General features: G+C 42.4%; 1 protein-coding gene across 1 annotated transcript; it reads right to left on the reverse strand.

Moving 5' to 3' along the window:
- Positions 1-830: 830 nt before the first annotated feature.
- Positions 831-18,992, reverse strand: LOC308652620 (lysosomal dipeptide transporter MFSD1-like; the record flags this gene model as incomplete). The annotated part of the gene is given in 15 exon segments (XM_081300594.1): positions 831-892; positions 1,664-1,711; positions 3,463-3,575; positions 4,141-4,238; positions 5,685-5,841; positions 6,194-6,249; positions 7,351-7,460; positions 8,198-8,302; positions 9,977-10,079; positions 13,082-13,190; positions 14,692-14,759; positions 15,027-15,069; positions 16,528-16,640; positions 17,700-17,752; positions 18,830-18,992. Coding segments are annotated over 15 exon segments (1,401 nt in total).
- Positions 18,993-20,293: the final 1,301 nt, after the last annotated feature.

The raw sequence follows: 20,293 nt of genomic DNA on the forward strand, positions 1-20,293 counted from the left end.
CCTCATTCATACTAGGTAAGTGCTCTACCACTAAGCCACACCCCCAGCATCTGATTATTTTCTTCAGATGTATTTCTAGAAGTAGAATTACTTCGTTAGAGGTAAATTTGATAATATGGCCAAAATCCCACCTTTCCCCCAAAATAACCTGTTCTATAAGACTTCGATCTATTCAAGTCACAAGACTTCTAATTTTAAGGCATATGCATTTAAAATAAAGAGTTTAAATCATAAAAAAATAGTGTCTAAAAATCAGAAATAACAAGAAATAGAATTACTGTTTTAGTAAACTTAGAAAAAATTAACTCAAACTCCATGCTATATACTTAGTCTGTTCCAAAGAGTCTGAGAACAGAGTCACATGCTGATACCAGAACAAGATGAAAAATTACCTTAACCACTTAAGCAAAGGTAAGTATCTGGGAGACGGGAAGAGTACACGCGCCCAGGAACTCAGGGCCAAGCCTTTCCTCTGCCACTCAAGAACTACCCCTCTCTCTGCCAGAAGGCAAGGTCAGCCCAATCATGTTTTATTCTTAATTAAGCTGCTGTGATGGTCTTTTTAATTTTTTTTGAAACAGGAATTTTGTCCCCATAGTTCCAGATATAACTGTCAGCTCTCAAGAGAGACTAAATATTAGAATTCTAAACCCAATAACTTGAAATAGAATGCTAATATTTAAGACTTTCAAAATAAAAGACAACTCAGCGGGGTTGCAGCTCAGTGGTAGAGCGCTGCCTAACATTCACGGAGCCCGGGTTGGATCCCCAACTCCAGAGAGGAAAAGACAAAAATAAATAAATAAAGACAATTTTCTCCCTTTTCACACTTACTCAGTATGAGAAAGTTTCATTTCTTCCCTTTTTCTTGCAGAATAATTTAGGTTCCCATCTAAAACACAAACACAGAATCTTTTCATTCAAATATTATAAGTAAAATTCATCCGTGCAAATATTTGCATAGACAAACCTTATTTTAAGTAATATAAAAAGGTATGAGAGAAAAAACAGAATTATTATGTGATATAAATAATCCTTAATTTTAGTTTTTATCTTTAAATTTGGAATAATGTATTGCTTCAGATTTTATTAATTGAAACATTATGTCAATATTCAGTAATAGTGAAAATTAAGAGAAAGTAAAGGACATGACCTGAAACTATTTAGACAGCAGGTATATTACATTCTGCTGAGCACATAGCATCCGTCAGCAGCAAAGGCAACATCAAAGTCTTACAAAGAACAGAAAAGCACTAATCTACGTTGAACTGATATGCATTAGCAAAAGGAAAATCTGTATTTCCAATTATAAACCAAACACTTTTGACTCTAAAATGCAAACTACAGCTACAAATTTGTCTACTTCTTATTGTTTAAAAATATAGGATGGCAACACATAATGGTTTAGGTTATATTTTAAATGCCATATTTTTGTTCATGTAATAATAACATCTAAGACTTTATATTCCAAAATGACAGCCATTTTAATAAACATGCAAGTCCAGAATACATAATAATGCGACATAATCAAATGTGTTTCCAAGACTATTAAATCAATGAAAACACTGGCCTACAAAAGGTGTGCAGACAACCCAGGGACCCCACACGATGACCCATAAGAGCTTGTCCCACAGGAGCTTGAGAAAAAAATACCACTTCTTACCTCGGACACGATTCACCAAATAAAGTAAGACCACAGATAAAAGTGACACTAGGAGTGAAAAAAAAAAAAAAAAAGAAGAAACAGGATCTTTTAAAACTAAGTATTTCTTCTTAATAATCTCTATGTAATTACAAAATGCAGATTCATCAAATCTTTATTAATTGGCTTTTTAAAAAATTAAAAAGTCTCATTATTGGGTTTTTCTAAAAGCACTAAATATAAGTCACACAGCATTTTCTGCATGAGAACTGGCTGCTACTCAGCCAGGACGGCAAGGCCTGAAAGACAAGTTTAACTCTAACCCCATGTGCCCATCAGCAGATGGATGGATAAAGAAAATGTGGAGTTTTATGCAGCTACAAAGAATGAAATTACATTTGTTGGTGAATGAATGGAACTAGAGAACATCATGCAAACTGAAATAAGACAGATCTAGAAAGTCAAGGGTCAAATGATGTATCTCATATGTAGAAGCTAGTGAGAAAAGGGGGGTTCTCATAAAATAGAAAGGAGATTAGAGGAAGAACAAAGTAGGGAAAGGGGATGCAGGGAGTTCAGTGGGGAGAATAAGGGAATGAAACAGACCAAACCATGCTATGTGCACATATGAACATGTCACAGTGAGACCACCTCACGGGGGGGGGGGGGGGACCATGACCCCAGGCTGCCCCAACCTCCTTCTCTCTCTAAATGCTAGTCCTTCCAGAACTTTCCAAGCTGCTGCCAGCCCCTAGATTGCTTACCATTTTACAGAATTCCAAACAGAAGTAGTCCCTTGGGGATTTTAAACCTGAAGACACTGTGTGCATTTTAGAAATGAAATAACTATACATGAAGACACAGTCACCAGACTCCTGGGGCCAGGAGGATCTCAAAAGTGAGGGCTGGCTTTTCCTTTTCCAAGTCAAGCAGTTCAATTTACTTTAAATTAATATGGCAAAGAAGCACTTTTTAAATGGCATAGTGTTTGGTTTGAGACCCAAATGTATGTTGAACTGTGGACTGAAATTAAACCACATGCTGCAGCATTAAAAATTGACAAAACACCTCATGACCTCATGCTGAATTCTTAAATGACCCACTGTTAAAAAACAAATGATGAATTTTTAAAATTTGATGCACTTATTTCTAAAATTATGATAATAAAATGAACTCCAGGCTTCTCATAAGCAATTACATGCAAATACTCAAGCATGGTTTCTACTGCTGCAGATGCTAACAATTTGCTAAAATCATCACCATGATTTATCATTTTAAATACATCAATGAAGAATGAAACTTGATAGGTTATAGAAGACATTTTCAGATAAATACAATTTACTGTATATGATAAAGATTATCAATGGAAAATGTTGATTTATTTTTATAGTTTTTCAACAGTTTCCTAATACTTTTTATTTTTAACCAATGAACGATTGATTACAGGTTAAACCTTAAATGACAGACTGAAAATAAAAGCAACTTAAAACAGCCTAATAAATGAACCATGAGCACTCACCCCAAAACCACTGTACTATGCATACATTCAGGGACCCTCCAAACCCTTTTACTTGAAAAGAGAAAACTGTTTTTAAACCATGAATATTTAAAACAGAACACAAAGCAGATTCCACTGATGCCTTCATAGACAGGAATCTTCCAAGAGGGGACCAGAGAGTCGACAGCTGTGAAACTCTCATACACAGGCTAAGAACTGGGCAAATCTGAGCAAGGTTTTAGAGATTCAGTCTCAGAGATGGAGACAAAGAACAGCAATAATAAAACCTAAGGATAAAAATATCATCACATGATATACTCACAATAAACACAGGCAACGAAGAAAACTTCTAGAAACAAATATCCCCAAGTATCCAGTATCATGCCAGCAATAATGGAAATGATGGCCAGCCCCAGGTTCTGAATGGACTGCATGCTGTCGTTGAGAAACAGAAAAGCACACTTCACTCTGCAGTCTCCACAGAGCCAGCACCTCCTGCCAGCCACATGCTATCAATGATAAAAGATGTTCCCAGGGGGATGATGGGACAGACTTTTTCCTTCTCCCATAACTACTTCTGCTACAAGACCATCTGCTCAAAGGTAAGGGAGCCTGCCTCCTAAGTGCATAAGGTACTGAACTCCTTCATACCCAAGCAAAGGGCTCCGTGTGCACCAGCCATAGGTGCAGCTGCCCCTCCTGCCTTCTGGGGCCACCATGGGGCTCAACTTCTTGAGAGGCTCTGGATGGTGGGCAGGGGATGGCAGGGTCAGCAATGACCTCTTACAGCTTAGCTCACAGCAGCTCCTGCTGGAGACCTTGAGCTCTTGGGGCCACCACAGTATCCTAAGTAGATTAAGGGACTCTTCGAGCTACCACTGGGTTCAGAGCTATCCTAGAAGCCTTTGATAGCTTGATCCAAGAATCAGAGTTTTACAATAATTAAAATGACTCAGCAGAAGAAGACATAAATGGCCGAATGTGTCAATACTATACTCACAAGCCATATGCAGTTCCCAGCTGGTGTTCAGGAACGACAAATGCCACCATTGGCCACAATGCACAGGCAAGCAATGAATAGGAGAGTCCCAGAAGACACTACAGAAGCCGGGGAAAGGAAGAGTTTCCATTAGCCAAAAGGTCATTTCCTTTGATACAGTTTAGCAAAACTGACACAGAAACTTAAATATATAAAAACATTCAAGGAAATTTTACTGTGATTAGACTCAAATTCACTCAAAGGCACCAACCCATCCACTACCCATTTCTCTCTCTAGTGTCAAGCTACACACTGTCTTAACCCCTTTTGCTAGTCGTGGTATTGTCTGCAGACGTAGCTGGCTGGGGCCTGGCTGCAGGCAAGGACCTGCAAGAAAATACAGTTAATAAGAAAACAGCTCTTACTGATGTTCCGGCCAAGCTACTTTCCAGTATTCGCTAAGGTTACATATTAGGCAATTGAGGCAACATATGTCAACAGTCCACTATCCTGCCTCCAGGGCCATCAGTCACACCTAGGAGGTGGAGCAGAGAGCCACCAACCACTGGTTGTTAGACATCACCTAATGCTGACTTTAACTTTATGATTTAAGTTTAAATAGGTATCACTTTTACCTATCAGACTGGTAAACATTAAAATAATGCCAACTTCCCATGCTGGCAAGGAAAACAGACATGTCTGTGTATTACTGGTGAGGTTTTAGAGTTATAAATGGGAGCCAGGCATGGTAGTGCACACCTGTAATCCCAGAAGCTGGGGAAGCTGAAGCCGGAGGATGGCAAGTTTAAGGCCAGCCTCAGCAACTTAGCAAGGCCCTAAACAGCTTATCTCAAAATAAAAAATGAAAAGGGCTGAGGAAGTGGCTCAGTGGTAGAGCACCTGTGGGTTTAATCCCCAGAGCCACAAAATAATAATAATAACAATAAAGTAATAAACGGGCAGAAGTTACTGGAGCAGCTTCACAACATCCACCTGGATGGTAACTGCAAAGGCTCTGCAGCAGCATCTCCATCCCTGGGACAGGAATGCCCTGTAGGAACGCTCTGCGGTACAATCTTCACCACCAGCTTGAGCATTTATGCGCCAGAGGTTCCTGTATCTACAGATCAGAGAGGCAGCACTTGGGCCTGAGGTCTTAAAAATGACAATGTGAATGAAAAGCAGCAATAAGGATTGTGAATTTACTACTGCTTTCTTACCTGCCCAGAATTAAAGGTGGAAGAATAGACACTGGGCAGGTATGGGTGTTGCTACTTTTGATGGCAGGGCTTCTTTGAATGATGCTTAAGAAAGGAAAGGAAATAACTAGCGTTTCGCCTTTCTTAAGGCTACTCTACTTCAAATTCTACTTCAGAGATGAAATCGTCCTATAAAAATAAGTTAAATGAACTAAAAACTCATGAATTAATAATCAATAATTACACTTGAAAAAAATAATTAATTTGCACAAACTGAAATCAATCACACCAGAGGAGCTTGCTAAACATGCTCCTGACATGGACCCAAAGGAGTCCTCGCTGAAGCCCGGCCCCCAATGGCATTACCATAGCGATCCAAGGGGTCCACATGGTGAAAGCCAGCATCATGTGGGACATGAGAGTGGTGGCCACCGCACAAAGAACCCAGATGATGTTCTTCCCTGTCTTATCCACCAAGAGCCCAAATATCGGGGACATGGGTGCTGATATGATGTACACGACACTGCCCAGAGAACACAACAGTCAGTGAAGTGCAGCACAGCTGAAGAGAAAGTCCAAGAAGTCCCCAAAATACTAGGCAATGCAACTCCTAACACTTAATGTAGCATTTTTCTAAACTGACCATCATAAAAACAGAACGTAATAATTAATTAATTTTAAAAAAAGAAAACAGAACATAAAGAGTAATCTCAGAATTCTCTGGCTTGCCATAAATACTAAGGTGGGCCCTCAGGATTACAGTCCCAATTCCATCTCGGGTTCACATGTGCTACTGGGTCACATACACCCTTCTTGCTTCTTATAACATTTGTTTATTAAGACCTGCAGAAGCTCTTACAGAATTAACTAAGTACCTGTTAACTGCACTTGCTTTCTGAGGAGAAAATCCAAATTTCTCTATAAAGAAAACTCTAAAATTTAAAAAAAAAAAAAGCATATTAGAGAGAAATACTGTTTTTTAAAAACAAAAGACAAAATAAAGGTGAATGAAAATAAGTTTAATAAACCATTTTTGAAATAATTTTCCCAGCTTATTTGATATTTGAGCAATCTACTGAAGTGTAAGTACTTATAGAAACATTTCATTTCCTCAAATGCAATGCCAATTTTTTTCCCTTCTACCTATGCTGTGGGCAGTCCACACAGATTTTCAGAAACCCAAATACACTGCTACAAGGAATTAAGGATGCTTTTTTTTCCTTAAAGGCAATACTAAGTGGGTTCTCTGATAAATAAGATCCTTGTTTCAAATTATTTAAAATGAGAACATAAACTTAAAGGTTATAAATACATCCTTTTACACTCATCAAACTCACATATTGCTCTGTTTAAGCAGCTATCAATAAAAAAGGAGCGAAGCTAAAGAAGAACTCGCTTTGAGACTCGAATCTAAGTCGGAAAGAATTACAGTCCTAGCAAATGGCAGGACCCAATCACAACACATCAGTATGTGGTCCTCAATCCCAATAACCACCTCCTCATCAAGGGATAAAGGGAAACAAAAGGAATACTAGTTCAAAATCAAGTAAAACATCAGTATTAGGAATCAAAGACTATTTCAAAATCAACTACTAAGGCCAGGCATCATGGCGCACACCTGTAATTCCAGCAACATGGGAGGCTGAGGCAGGAGGATCACAAGTTCAAAGCCAGCCTCAGCAGCTCAGCAAGGTCCTAAATGATTTAGTGAGACCCTGCCTCAAAATTCAAAAAAATTTTTAAAAGGGCTGGGGATGTGGCTCAGTGATTAAGCACCCATGGGTTCAATCCCCAGTACCAAAAAAAAAAAAAAAAAAAAAAAATCAGTATTATGTGTCAAAAACTGTTATTTTTCTTCAAAAGAATAACAAAAGTATTAAACCAACACTAAAATCCATGACAGCCCAGGATAGGAAACAATTCCTGTATAAATATAAATTATAACCAAAGAAGGTTTAAAAAACATATTTATAATTGAGCTTCCTATAATTTAGCCAGAAAAAAAAAATGGAATACTAGAGAATACTCACTATCCCAGACCAATAAAAGGGAACACGGCAACATGGTAGCAGACACAGATGATGAATATCAGCCACAGAGGTAAGGAGAAGTCCTTTATATCAGTCAACTTAATAACTTCACCTTAAAGAAGCAAGGGAAGAGGCCATGAGCATAATTCTATCACAGGAGTTTTCATCTGTAATCAAGAATTTTTTTATTATATGTTTAATCTTTGCAATTCAGTTCAAAAAAAATTCTAGAAAATTAGATAAATACCACCTCTGAGATAACTTACAAATAAGGGAAAGCAGAAAGCAAGATAGGCACCTACCTTCCTTCCTCCTCTCTTCTTGAAACAATAACTATTTCACAAATATAAAAACTAAAACTAAGACTGCAAATTCTGTCAAATGTTAAGAGGGGGAAAAGTATCTAAACATTGAGACAAGGGAAAATAGACAAGAAAATAAAACATATGTACTAGTCCTGCTGGGAACTTATTGCATTGTAAACATCAGCTATAATACCAGTTACTCAGGAGGCTGACATAGGAAGATTTCATGTTCAAGGCCAGCCTGAGCAACTTAGCAAGACCCCGTCTCAAAATAAAAAGGACCAAGACTGTAGCTCAGTGGTATAGCACCCAGTGGTGCAATCCCTGGTATCACCAACAACCAAGAAAAGCCACGATTCCCCAGAGCCCAATCTCCTGCCATTTAGACATACCTGTTTTTCCTTGTTCTTTTTTTTTTTTTTTTTTTTTAATATTTTTATTTTTTTTAGTTCTCGGCGGACACAACATCTTTGTTGGTATGTGGTGCTGAGGATCGAACCCGGGCCGCACGCATGCCAGGCGAGCGCGCTACCGCTTGAGCCACATCCCCAGCCCTTTCCTTGTTCTTTATGAAGGATTCTCTCTGCTCTGTGATCCAAATAAGCAAGGGCCAAGGCACAGATTAGTGAAAGGATACATGTTATACCCCCTAAATTTAAAAAAAAAAAAAGGAGATCTCAAAACGAGCAGACTGGAGACTCCTGAAAAGCAACACATTGATCGATAGTGCAGCGAGTCAAAGGGAAGGGGAATGAGGAAAGCCCAGGACCCACCCTGACAGTGGAAGAAGTGCTTGCGCCAAGTGCCCAAGGAACAGCAGTTTCTGAACTTCACTCTCCCAGCACAAGGCTGGAAATCGTCCAGTCCTGCACAGCACAGGACAGCCTGGTGGAAGCTGACAGCCAGCTAGCAAGTGAGTCTTGGACAAAGTCAGCCTAAGCACCAGCTGCCGACAGGCACCAAGGACCCAGCCACCTCTTCTCCTGGTGCAGACTATGCAGCCCACTCCTAGCACCCACAGACCCACATTCCCAGGCACATCTCCCTCGGGGCTTTCCTTCCTGCAAGCTCAGCATTTCCACTAGTGCTGACCTCACGTCATCAAAATAAATCAGGACAGACTCAGTGACACTTATGCATCTCAAGAAGAATTCTAGGAAGAGGCTTAGTGAAATAAATGAATCTTTCATCTTCAACTGGCTAACACACTGTAATCCAGTTGAGAAACAGCTGAAATGACAGTCAGGAGACATGGGTTCCACTGCTGGCACCAACAGAACCTAACCCAGAACCTAACCCCTCTGGGCTTCAATTCCCCACCTGTAAAACAAGAGGCTCTGACTTGATGATGGCTTGGATCTTTTCTGACTCTAAAATTCCCATCACAGAGACACTAGTGAGATGCTGAAGAGCATCTGGAAGTAAAAAAGGAGCTCTGGTGAAGGCAAAAGACTTCAGGGGAGGGTGTGGAAAAGGGAGTCTTTATAGAGGTCTGCCCGCTGGAATGTCCTCCACTATCCCTTTAACAGTACATATAGCCCAGGAATAGCCCACGTCTGCATGTAGCCCATTTCAGCCATTTCTCAACTGAACCACAGTGTGTTAGCCATAAGGAACAAAAGATAAGCAAATATTGGACACAAGGCTTTTACCATCAAGCCGCAGGTCTCGACACATCCACACTGTGGGGCTCAGCAAGACAAAGCCACTCTCAGAGAAAAAGCACAGGAGGTGGATCCAGAGAACTTCAAACGCTGCTCAGAGACCCACCCAGTAACTAACACCATTGAGCCTTGGCTAAGAAAATTAGTGGCAAGAGTGACCTATACAGTTTTGTAACCTACCACAATTTTTTAGAAAAGAAAACTGAGACACAAATGATTAACCTTCTTGACCCAGGCTACAGAATTAGTTAGAACTATTTAGAGCCAGCATCAAAACTCAGGCTCCCGTCTCCCACATTGGTGGATTTTTAACCATCAATAACATACTAGATCTATCTCCAAGCTCTCCGACACTCTGACTGTCTTCCTTCTGCTCTAAGCACCTTGGAGAATAAATTTCCTGCCTGCTCTCAGCCTGTAGGCTTTCTCTTTGAATATACATAAGGAGGAATAAGACCCTCCCTTTAGAAAATAGAAATCAAAATACAAAGAGGGCACATGACTGTTACTTCTAGTTAGGTCAAAGAATTCTCAGACTGTGGAGCAAAATCACAACTGACGTGGCTGGACACTAACCCGGTAGTTTTCCTCTCTGCCACAATACCGCCTGTGACAAGCTTCCAGGAGTGACAAGCTGTGGGACATCAGGATCCACTCACCAACCATAAGTGTGAACCCAAGGGTTGTGTGACCAGCAGAACCCAACGAAGCTTCAATCTCAGAATATAGCCACCCCATGACGTTCATGTTCACTGTACTTCCCTAAAGGAAAAAAAGAAAAACAAACAAACAAACAAAACAGAACTTTTGAATATTTATACATCTGCCTCGCTTGGGGAAAAAAGAATTTGAGGTAGCTTAATTATAAGAAATGAGTATAATTCGGACTCAGGTTAAACAGGAAATATTTTTCTTAATGTAAGAAAATAACAAATAAAGCCACAAAGTTGCTACACGTACACAAAATGCTAATTTATTAGAAAATGCAAGTATGCAAAATACACAATACACTTACAACTTCCTAGCACCAAACAAAAATGAGACGAGTTATAAAATTCAGAGTTCCTAAGACAAAACTATACCATAGCTAAGGAAAAGCACAGCTATTCCTGGTACTGAAATATGGGGGGCCAGGGGGTGTCCTTCCTCTGAATATCCTTAAAGTGAACAGTAAAAGTTACAGCAGAAATTGTCACCACTTATTTACTCATTCAGCAACTTCTGAGTCCCTGTTATATGTCAGCCATTGTTCAGGAATATAATAAAGAACACAATAGAAAAATGTCTAATTTTCATGAAGCTTACATTTTAACAGGGTTAAAAATGTACACTAAATAGTTACAGGTACTTAAATAAATAAAGCGGGAAAGGAGGATACCGCATTGTGGGAGGAGGCCTGGCTGAGACTGACTGTGACAGTGGAGCAGACCATTGGGGAGGGAGCCCAGGACATCTGGCAAAAGCAATACAGGTGGGATAGCTGGTGCACAGCCGAGAGGAGTCTGCCTGGAATGTCCGAGACCACAGGGATGTGAGGAGGAGAGAGGAGAAGTCTGGGGAGGAAACACCAGGATCACCATGGGTCAGCCATCAACACCAGGATCACCGTGGCTGGAGTATGCCAAGAGAAGGCATCCAAAGATCATGCCCAGGGCACCCCAGCTATGGGGGCCACCAAGAGAGTGGAGAAGAATGCACAGAAAGGAAGAGGAGACTGAGACTGCCGCATCCTGGAGCCCAGAGAGAGCCCTCGTGCCAAATGCTGGCAGTGGACGATGCTAGAGACAGAAATGACCACGTCCCAACAAATACAGCCACAGATCTCACACAGCTGCCTCTTACAAAATGCAGTCAATGGCAGGACTCCATTGGGAAATGAGGTAGTGGACCCTGCTCCACCAGCACTGCAGTTCCAGCTCCTCAGAGACGCTGCCCCACACCACTTCACCCACCATCTCAGAGCCGGGCTTGCCGAGTCCTCAACGAGCACTTGTTGGAATAATAAGCTTAAAAGCAACAAGTTACCAAGGAAAATCACATAATGCAGTGGAAGAGCTCCTTTATCCTCTACACCATCAATTCCTTTCACCTCCAATGGCTTCACACAGCCCCCAAATACGTAAACCAGATGACATCAATAGCCCTGGCTGAAGCAGAGGGGCTGCCAAGGCCCGGCTCCCCACCTTCTCCAGCCTCCCCACCACTCCCCACAGCTCTCGCCCTAGGTCCCAGAACTCCCAGCCTCCCTCCAGGAACTCAGGGCTCCTTGGATGCTGCCCCAGGAGTACCAATAGGGTATGAGGACGCAGAGACCCTGGTGGTCCCTGGTAACAACAGAGTCAAGAAGAACAAGTCCTGCTCAGTGAACTATTTTCTTTTCTGAGAAGTTACTCAACAACTGCCACAGACATATCCTGACTTGTGCAAGACATATAATGAAGCTTTTGAGAGTGCTTGTAGAAAAATTGAGAAAACGTGGAAAGACAAACTCAAGGCGTTACAAACTGAAATACTATTCCGGTATTTTATCAAAGTGATAAAAGGGCTGTTCAAGGCAGTGATAGCCCTACTGTCAACAAAAGACCCTCTCCTATCCCTCAATAGGGAGGCCAGCGTCTCTGGACAGGATGTGGACCTGTGTCTCAACAGTACTCAGGGCCCCAACAAACCTTGTGACTCTGTCATCCCCAGTCCCCAGGCCTAAGAGAAGTAGACGAGTTTCATAGGGAGAACGTCAGAATACAGAACTATGTGCAATACTGACTAGAAAGAACCTGCATGTACACAGCCACATAAATGATAACATAGTCAGTAAAGACTTTTTAAAAAAAATTTTAGTTGTAGATGGACAAAACACCTTTATTTACTTATTTTTATGCGGTGTTGAGGATCGAACCCAGTGTCTCACACATGCTAAGTAAGCGCTCTACAACTGAGCCACAGCCCAGCCCCCTGTAAAGACTTTTATACTGGATTTCTTCATACTATTAGTCTTTGGAAGTCTGGTTTTTTAATGGCAAGAATATTTTTTTGACTCCTCTATTCATAAGACTTTATTGGGAAAAAAAAAAAAACCCTAACATGACTCAGGAATGCTGGAACATCTTCTAGGATGCATTAATAAAACCGTGAAGTCCCCTGGGCAGCCTTGGCACCCACCAGACCAAACCACTCCTGGATTCCAATGTCTAGGCTTGTAAGTAAGCAAGACAAGCATCACACCAGTGAGGTCACCGGGACTCACATCACATAGCTTAGACAACCACAGGAAATGGATGCCTCTGACCAAGAACTTAAGCACCGTCTTCACATAAGCCACGTGCTGTGGCAGGTGGAGGGCACAGAAGGCCAGAGCGGGGACAACAGCAGAAGCTGCTCAGGAAGGAGGCTCCTTGCCACGTGTAGCTGCACTTCATGGAGGTGCAGGCAGGGGGTGCCTCGGCACAGAGGGATGGGGCCTCCCATCTCAGCCAGCAGAACCTGCTTGGCCCTGTGCAGAGCCTTCACAGCAGGGATGCAAAAAATGATAATAAATCAAGACAACAAACCCAAGATCATCCCCGTGCTCAGACACTGAACTAACGAACATTCACGTGGTCATTTTAGATGGTTTACTAACTAAATAGGGTTAGAAATGCCTCATTTAAAATAAAGTAAATGCTATACTGTGGCCTAGAGAAATATATGAAAATCAATGCCACATCTGTTACCCAAGAGCACATGTCACCCTGTGATTTCTAAGCAGTTACCATCATCATACTTACGATTCTAGCCATGCTAAGCTGCAGTCCAAATACCAGGTTTAATTCTTTGCCTTTAAACCAACTGACGGCATATGTGTTCTGGGCAACTGCCAAGGACTCCCCACCAATCCTAAAAGCAGGAAAAAGAAGAGAAGTCACAACTTTTAAGGAAACACCACAGCTATCAATTCTGACACACCTTCTTTCAAAACAAGGGTCCCTATCCCCTCTGCTGCATCTAGGTGGGCCTATGTTTCAACCAACAGCCTGTGGTGGGAGTGACACATTGCGGCCCCAGTACCCCAGCCAGGTCCTAAAAGCTGACACCCACTGCCCACTCTAGGAGGCTACCTACACTTGTGCCAGGAGAAAGCCAGCCACCCAGAGGCCACATGAAGCCACGTGTTGGTGCTCCAGTCAGGAGTCCTCCTCTCGTCCCAGCCCATGAGAAAGCAGCATCAGGTGACACCAGCCCCAGCCTCCACGGGTCTCAGAGGCTCCAGACGGGAGGGCACAGACACACCATCCATACTGCACCCAGCCCGAATTCCGAGCACAGTGAAGCGGATGCTTTACTGCTGTGTTGGCGTCATCTTAAAGGCTGCATGGACAACCAGGACAAGCAGCACAGGGAGCTTGGCTTGCTGGATCACCTTGTACCCTGTATAAAACTTGTGGCAGGAGACTGGCCCACACCCTGTAGAAGCGGAAGTGCACTCTCTGGCCAGTCTCACTGCACAGTCCCCCTGTCCTCCCTCCTGTGCTTCAACTTAAGCTCCACACGCTCACCGCTACACCTCGAAGCCCAGTTGGACCTCCATCTCCTCCACAGCCTAGGAATGAGCCTGCCTCACCATTCTGTAATGCCCCAACACGCTTCCCATCTCCTCTGGTAACCAAACTGTGACTCCTGTATGACGCACATCATCCTTCAGGATGTTTCTGAGCACAGCCGGGTCTCTGAATCCCCTGACCACTCCTATGTACACTCTGCTTCCTTCCCTCTCCCTCAGAGCACTTGTGGGGGTTTGTCACCCATGGCCACACATCCCTGGTGCTGGTGAAAGCTAGAGTAAGTCATGTTAAAGACAAAGGAACTTGTCATCTGCACCTCTCGAGGCAGGAAGCCCAGGAATGACGCTGAACGGGCTTGCTAAATAGACTCTCAGGGCATCCTGCTTCTGCACAGCTCCTGGGCAGGGAGCAAAGGGACCTGCACACCCCCAGAAAACAGCAAGGCATCCAGGACCACACCCCAGAAACCAACGGCCTATGCTTTCCTGAGTGAGGGTTCAACACAGCAGAACAGGCAAACAAGCCTGGGGATAAGTCACTCTGGAGCAGCAGTTAACTTCAAACTGACACGGGGCCAACCACAACTTGAAAAACTGCTGCTTATTTTAAAGGAAAGTGAGACAACTGAGGAAGAATCTTACGTGTACAGAGGCAACATTTCAAGGATTAGAAATGACTCCTCAGAAGAACCATAATATATATTTTAAACTCTTACTAAGAGGCTGGAGGTGTAACTCACTGGTAGATCATGTGCCAAGATCCAGGGTTCAATTCCCGGCACCAAAAGAAAAAAATCCTTAATAAATGTTAAGATAAATAAAATTATGCAAACTTACCCAAACACAAATCTTCCAAATTCCATCAGCCAAAAAGCATTAACTATTGCACCCAGAGCAAAAATCACCTAGAATGTAAAATTTAATAATGACTGAATAAAAAAAAGTACTCAAGAGAAACAATAAATCTTAACTTCTATAATAGTTATACTATCCTCCTTAATAAATTTGTGAAATTAAAATGCTAATGAACATGTATTTCAAAGCTTAGACTTAGATATTTATGGGCCTTGCTTGAGTATGCTAGACATTTCATTAAACACATCTTTGCCAGTGGAATTAGACAAGAATTCAAAAAATCACTGTCAAATAAATAATAAATACATTGGCCTTACCTGTCCTATGCAAACAAAGCAGCTAAAAATAATTGTGCCCCATCCGTTTGAGAAAGAGGGGGTAAAAGTTTTAATTTCTTCTTACATTAACATTAGTAATCACAGATTCCTTTACTACTCATTCTTTCTGATTTCCTCTATCCACTCTGCATCTCTCCACAGAAAGAGCAATGAAGTGCTCATCTCCCTCTAAAGTCCACAACTCTCCCAGCTAAATGCTATTTACAGAAGTCTGGACTTCTGAGGAGCTTCCAGAGGCTTTTATATGGCATATATTAGTTTAAGCCATTACCATAAAGAAGTTCCCAGGTCAAAACTATTTAAACATGGAAATTCTTTATAAAATTTCTATTAAGAATTTAGGACTGATTCCAAGAATTCTACAGTAATTTTTAAGTGGTTATAATTCCTGATAACTAAAAACTAGTTTTAAAACAACACATATTAACCATGTTAATACCATTACAAATCCAATATCCACCCAAGTCTGAATAATGATTAATGTTTCCCCAGAGAAATATTAGAAATGCCGCCATTAGAAGAGCCCTTAAAGGTCATACAAGTAAACTGCATCTCTGAAACTTAAATCCCTCTCCAGCACTTTGTGAGACGGCCACATCATGTTCAGCTAAATGTTCCCTAGTACAAGATTCACCATGGTTCCAAGACAGCGTACATCACTGTCACCCTGACCAAGTAAGCTCTTTGTCAAACTAAGTGAAATGTGCTCCCCTAAAAATTCAAGCCCCTTCTACCCCTTGAGACTAAGTAAAATACATTTAACTCCTGCTTCAGACCCTAACTTTTCAGAAATTTTCAAATCAGCCCCCGGATCTAAACACTCAGCTTCTTCAGTCTGTATCCATCAGACACAGATTCAAATATGCTCCATCACCTTCCTCTCTGCCTTCTGGAAATACCCCCAGTGGATCCAAGTCACCACTGCAGTCACCAAACCACACACAATTGCAAGGATGAGAATGGCAGAGCTCACAGTGCTGCTCCCTCTTCAGCATCTAATGCAATCACAAAAAGTCGACACCAAGGCACAAACATAAAACCCACACAGCCGAGGAAGTCCACACCCCACACCACCTATGCCCAACATGGTGCAGCCACCTCTCACAAAGCAGGATATTACCCATGTTTTAACAATGAGAAAACAGAAGCTCAGCAACAGTCAGGAAGCTAAGCAGGCGGCAGCAAGGGGGTCCAACCCTGGTGTGTCTGATGTGAAGTGTGAGCATAATTTAACTGAAAACTGAGTTACCCTCGTCCACCAGCAGCCTCTGCTAGCCCTGACCTTAACTGAAGTACATGGAAGTTTCAAACACCAGTTCCAGGGATTTAAATGACATTTTTTAAAAACTCAAGCAGATTATATCAGTCAATATGCAAAGTCTATTTGGTTCTTTCTAGAAATACCTTAACCTAGCCCTGCATTTTCCTAATAACCAGGTGAGATTTACCCACAGGTAAGATTTTTTTTCCCCAAGCTTACCGTATTCCAAATACTCGGTCTATCAAAAAGCCACCCAAGAAACACAAAACCACATTGGGCCAAGAGTACCAGGCATACAGCAGCATGAACTTCGTGGTATTCACCTGCATATCCTATATGGAAAGAAAATAGAACCCTCTTTTTCCAAACAGTTAGGTTTAGCAGCTAACAAATGAAAGGTAAAAGAGAAAGAGGTTGCTTTCTTCTTTCTGTGTTGTGAAGTTTCTTCACCATTTGTAAGTCACTTACTTGGAAATCTCACAAAAGCTACAGCCTCTGCCCCAGAAAAGTGATCACACCTGGGAACTTCTTGTACCCATCTGCCACTTGAGGGGTTTCATGGACCTCAGGACACACAACTGTTGTGGGGACTGCCTTGGTCTGCCTGAAGGTCCTATATTCTTATTCCTTGGTTAGTGACTGCAGTGGGCATTCACCTAGCAAAAGATAACCCTAGAACATCCACATCCACCCAACCATTCCTCCTCCACCTCCAACACCTACAATGCCTACACTTGCTCTTTCATTCTAGAAATACAAAGAGCCAATTTATGCATTTTACTTGCTCAATGATACAAAATTTACCAAGAAAAAAAGGCAATGTAAATACCCAAGAAACTGTAAACATCTTTATTTTTACAGTTCAAAACCAGACTAAGAATACTGACAAGGACAACACTCAAACTGTACATTTAAAAATGACAATAAAGGGACTGGGATTGTGGCTGGGCCTGGCATGTGTGAGGCACTGTGTTGGATCCTTAGCACCATTAATTAATTAATTAAAATCAATGTATTGTGTCCATCCACAACTAAAAATATTTTTTTAAAAAATGACAATAAAAACATTTAAGAAAGCAAAGCATTATCCCCAAATCATTTGTCACTCAGATGTTGGAGCATCGGGAAAGTGAAACAAAAACAAAAACTAATATTTTGGCAATTCTGTAGAAATAGGATATTATTATTTACCTAAGGTATTAAACAATTTCAAGTCACATGTATGCTATAAATTAATTTCTTGTGACAACTCATTTCAGCTTGAGAACACTCTTCCTGACTTGTGGGTCTGGTGACTACAGATGTTAGTGGACTTTTCAGACCAGGCAACCCAGGATGTGCTGCTACAACTGTTCCAAAGCAAAGGAACAAAACTGAAAAAATCAACTTACCCGCTTAACCTGGGTCTGAAGGGCAGCAGGAGTGTCATAGCAGAAATAGCTGCCTAGAAAAGGCAAAACATTTTGCAAGTAACAATAGTGCCCACATAACAATTTCAAGTTGCAATGACTACCCTAAGATGGTTTCAAATGTTTATACTACAGGCTCCAGGGCTGAGACTATGAAAATTTTCTGGCCCACTTCCTTATTACCAGTATTTTCTAAGTCATACACAAATAAGTTCCACGGTGTAGTAGTGTATACATATAGCAAATAATGGGAACTTGAATTATGCTACAAGCAACAGTTTTTCCATTTTATTTTCATTCATCATGTTTATTGTTTTATTATCAGCTTCATGAACCAGTTATACTTTGTTTATATAAAGCTAACAACACACATTGACGATTTCACAAACCTACTGGACAGTTTCCTAACTTTAACACTGATGTCAGCACTTATCCTGGGAGCAGAAGAGCGTGGTTTAGCTGTTCTGACTAGACCAGAATTTTAAACAAATTCTAATTCCACAAGCAAAATACTTAATGTCGAATAATTCGGGGACTACAGTGCTAGGAATAAAGAAAAATAAAGCTGAGAGTTCTAAAGAATCAAGTTAAAAATATCTCTTGGAGGACCAAAAGTAGGGAGAGATGTGATACTCATACACTAGGATTTATTTTAAAGGTACAATAACTGACAGCCTACAATAGGGTACAAATACCGCCCCATATCTACTCTCCAAATACACAAACCTACAAATTCAGAGGAACAAAACTGTTAACACGTTAAGCTTCTGAAGCACAGGCATACTACCGAAGTGACCCAAGATAAGGTAGCTGTTGAGTAGGGGCAATTTCTCAAAACTTATCGTGGTAGTTGCTGATCCCTGTCCCTAAACCCAGAAACTTTCAGCTCCCGCTTTAATCGCTTCCCAGGATGGGCAAATGGGTGGGTGGGCATCTCTGCAGAACGGCAGCGAAGCGACAAGAAGCACGGAAGCCAGAGCTCCGCGCCTCCCGCACGTCCCGTCTCGTCCCTGGGACCTAGCTCCGAAGCCACCGCGCCGGAGCTCCCCACCGGCCCGCGCAGCACGGCCGCCGGGGGATAGGTACGGGCGGCCGCCGAAGCCCGCGCTCACCGAAGCCCAGCAGGCACATGAGCAGCAGCACCACCAGCCGGTGAGCCAGGTGGCTCGGGTCGTACAGCGCGGGCAGCGCGGGCAGCGCGCGGGGTCTGCCCGCGGTGCCCGCGCCGCCAGCGCCGCCGGCCAGCAGCGCCCGCGCCTCCTCGACCTCCTCCATCCTGCCACTGCCAGCCGGCGGGAAGCGGGCGCGTCACGTGGCGGAGAGGCCACGTGACCGCCGGGATCACGCGGGGCCGCGCCCGTCCACGTGACGCACCGCGGGGCTGCGCCCGTCCACGTGACGCACCGCGGGGCTGCGGTAGTCGCAGGCCGGATTACTGAGCGTCAGCTCTGCTGCTGTTGCGCAGTGTCGCGACCTGGCCAATAGGGGCGACCCAAAATTAGAATCGCTAGCTTAAGGACGTGTGCGTTTTCAAAATTGCGCTGGTGCCCGACGCTGTATTGATCGTTATGCGTGTTTACACGCCCATTAGCGAGGCAGCCGAGGTACCGCGGCGTCCCTGATCAGGCACTTTTTTTTTTTTTTTTTTTTTTGGTCTTTGACAATCTCATCAGTGAAAATGTCGATATTAGTGTGGACTCAGTTTGCAACTTCATTATATTGAAGAAGGTTGAATCTCTTCGTATGTTTTACAGCCACTTATATTTTGTTTTCCAGGAATTCTCTTCATGATCTTTACTCATTTTTTTTTACATAAGTTATTGAAATTTTTTCCCTATTGATGAAATTGGTTTTGTTGCTGGCAGGAGTTGCAACTCTTTTTGACTTTGTTTATGATATTTTCTTCCATGTAGGTTTTTAATGCCAAATGAATCTCTATTTTCATGACTTCAAGAGTTTGCTCCCCACATAAGATTTTCAGTAGCTTTAAAGCTCAGACTGGTGTCTGGGACCTAGAGTTGCTGTTTCTTGGAAGACTGACGCAGGAGGAAGAGCTCAAGGCCAGCCTGAAGTTTCTGGTTTTCAAGACAAGAACCAAGAATAACGAAACACTTTAAGAAAGGCTGTTTCACAATACAGACTCCATCCCTTGAAATGTTATTTTCCAACTGCCTCAAGTGGTTTCTACTTCCGCTGCTGCATGCCCAGGATATAATGCTCCCAAGGCAATCAGAATGATGATCTTAGTCTTGGGGTTTGGTGTGGAAGGATGATGAGACAGCCATTCAATATGTGAGCAGAAAAAGCCAAAACAAGGTTTTGTGCCCTCCAGGAAGGAGGAGCTATGTCAGTAGGCACAGTCTCACCCAGTGGAGCAGGCTGTTGATCCTGCGTGCACTGGGGAAGAATGGGGTCCAGGGATAGGGAGTGCATTTCAGAGGCAAAAGGATTTGACACCATCTGTAGAAGAGTGGATTGTTGTTAACTCTCCAGTGAATTTATTGGAGAGTATCTGTGATTGGCTGGCGTTTGGGGGGCGTGGCTTTGCAAAACCAGAGCACTGATTCTAGGAGTTC

The sequence above is a fragment of the Spermophilus citellus genome (genome assembly GCF_964194105.1).
Source record: "Spermophilus citellus genome assembly, chromosome: 7".
In the NCBI taxonomy this organism is placed as follows: Eukaryota; Metazoa; Chordata; class Mammalia; order Rodentia; family Sciuridae; genus Spermophilus; species Spermophilus citellus.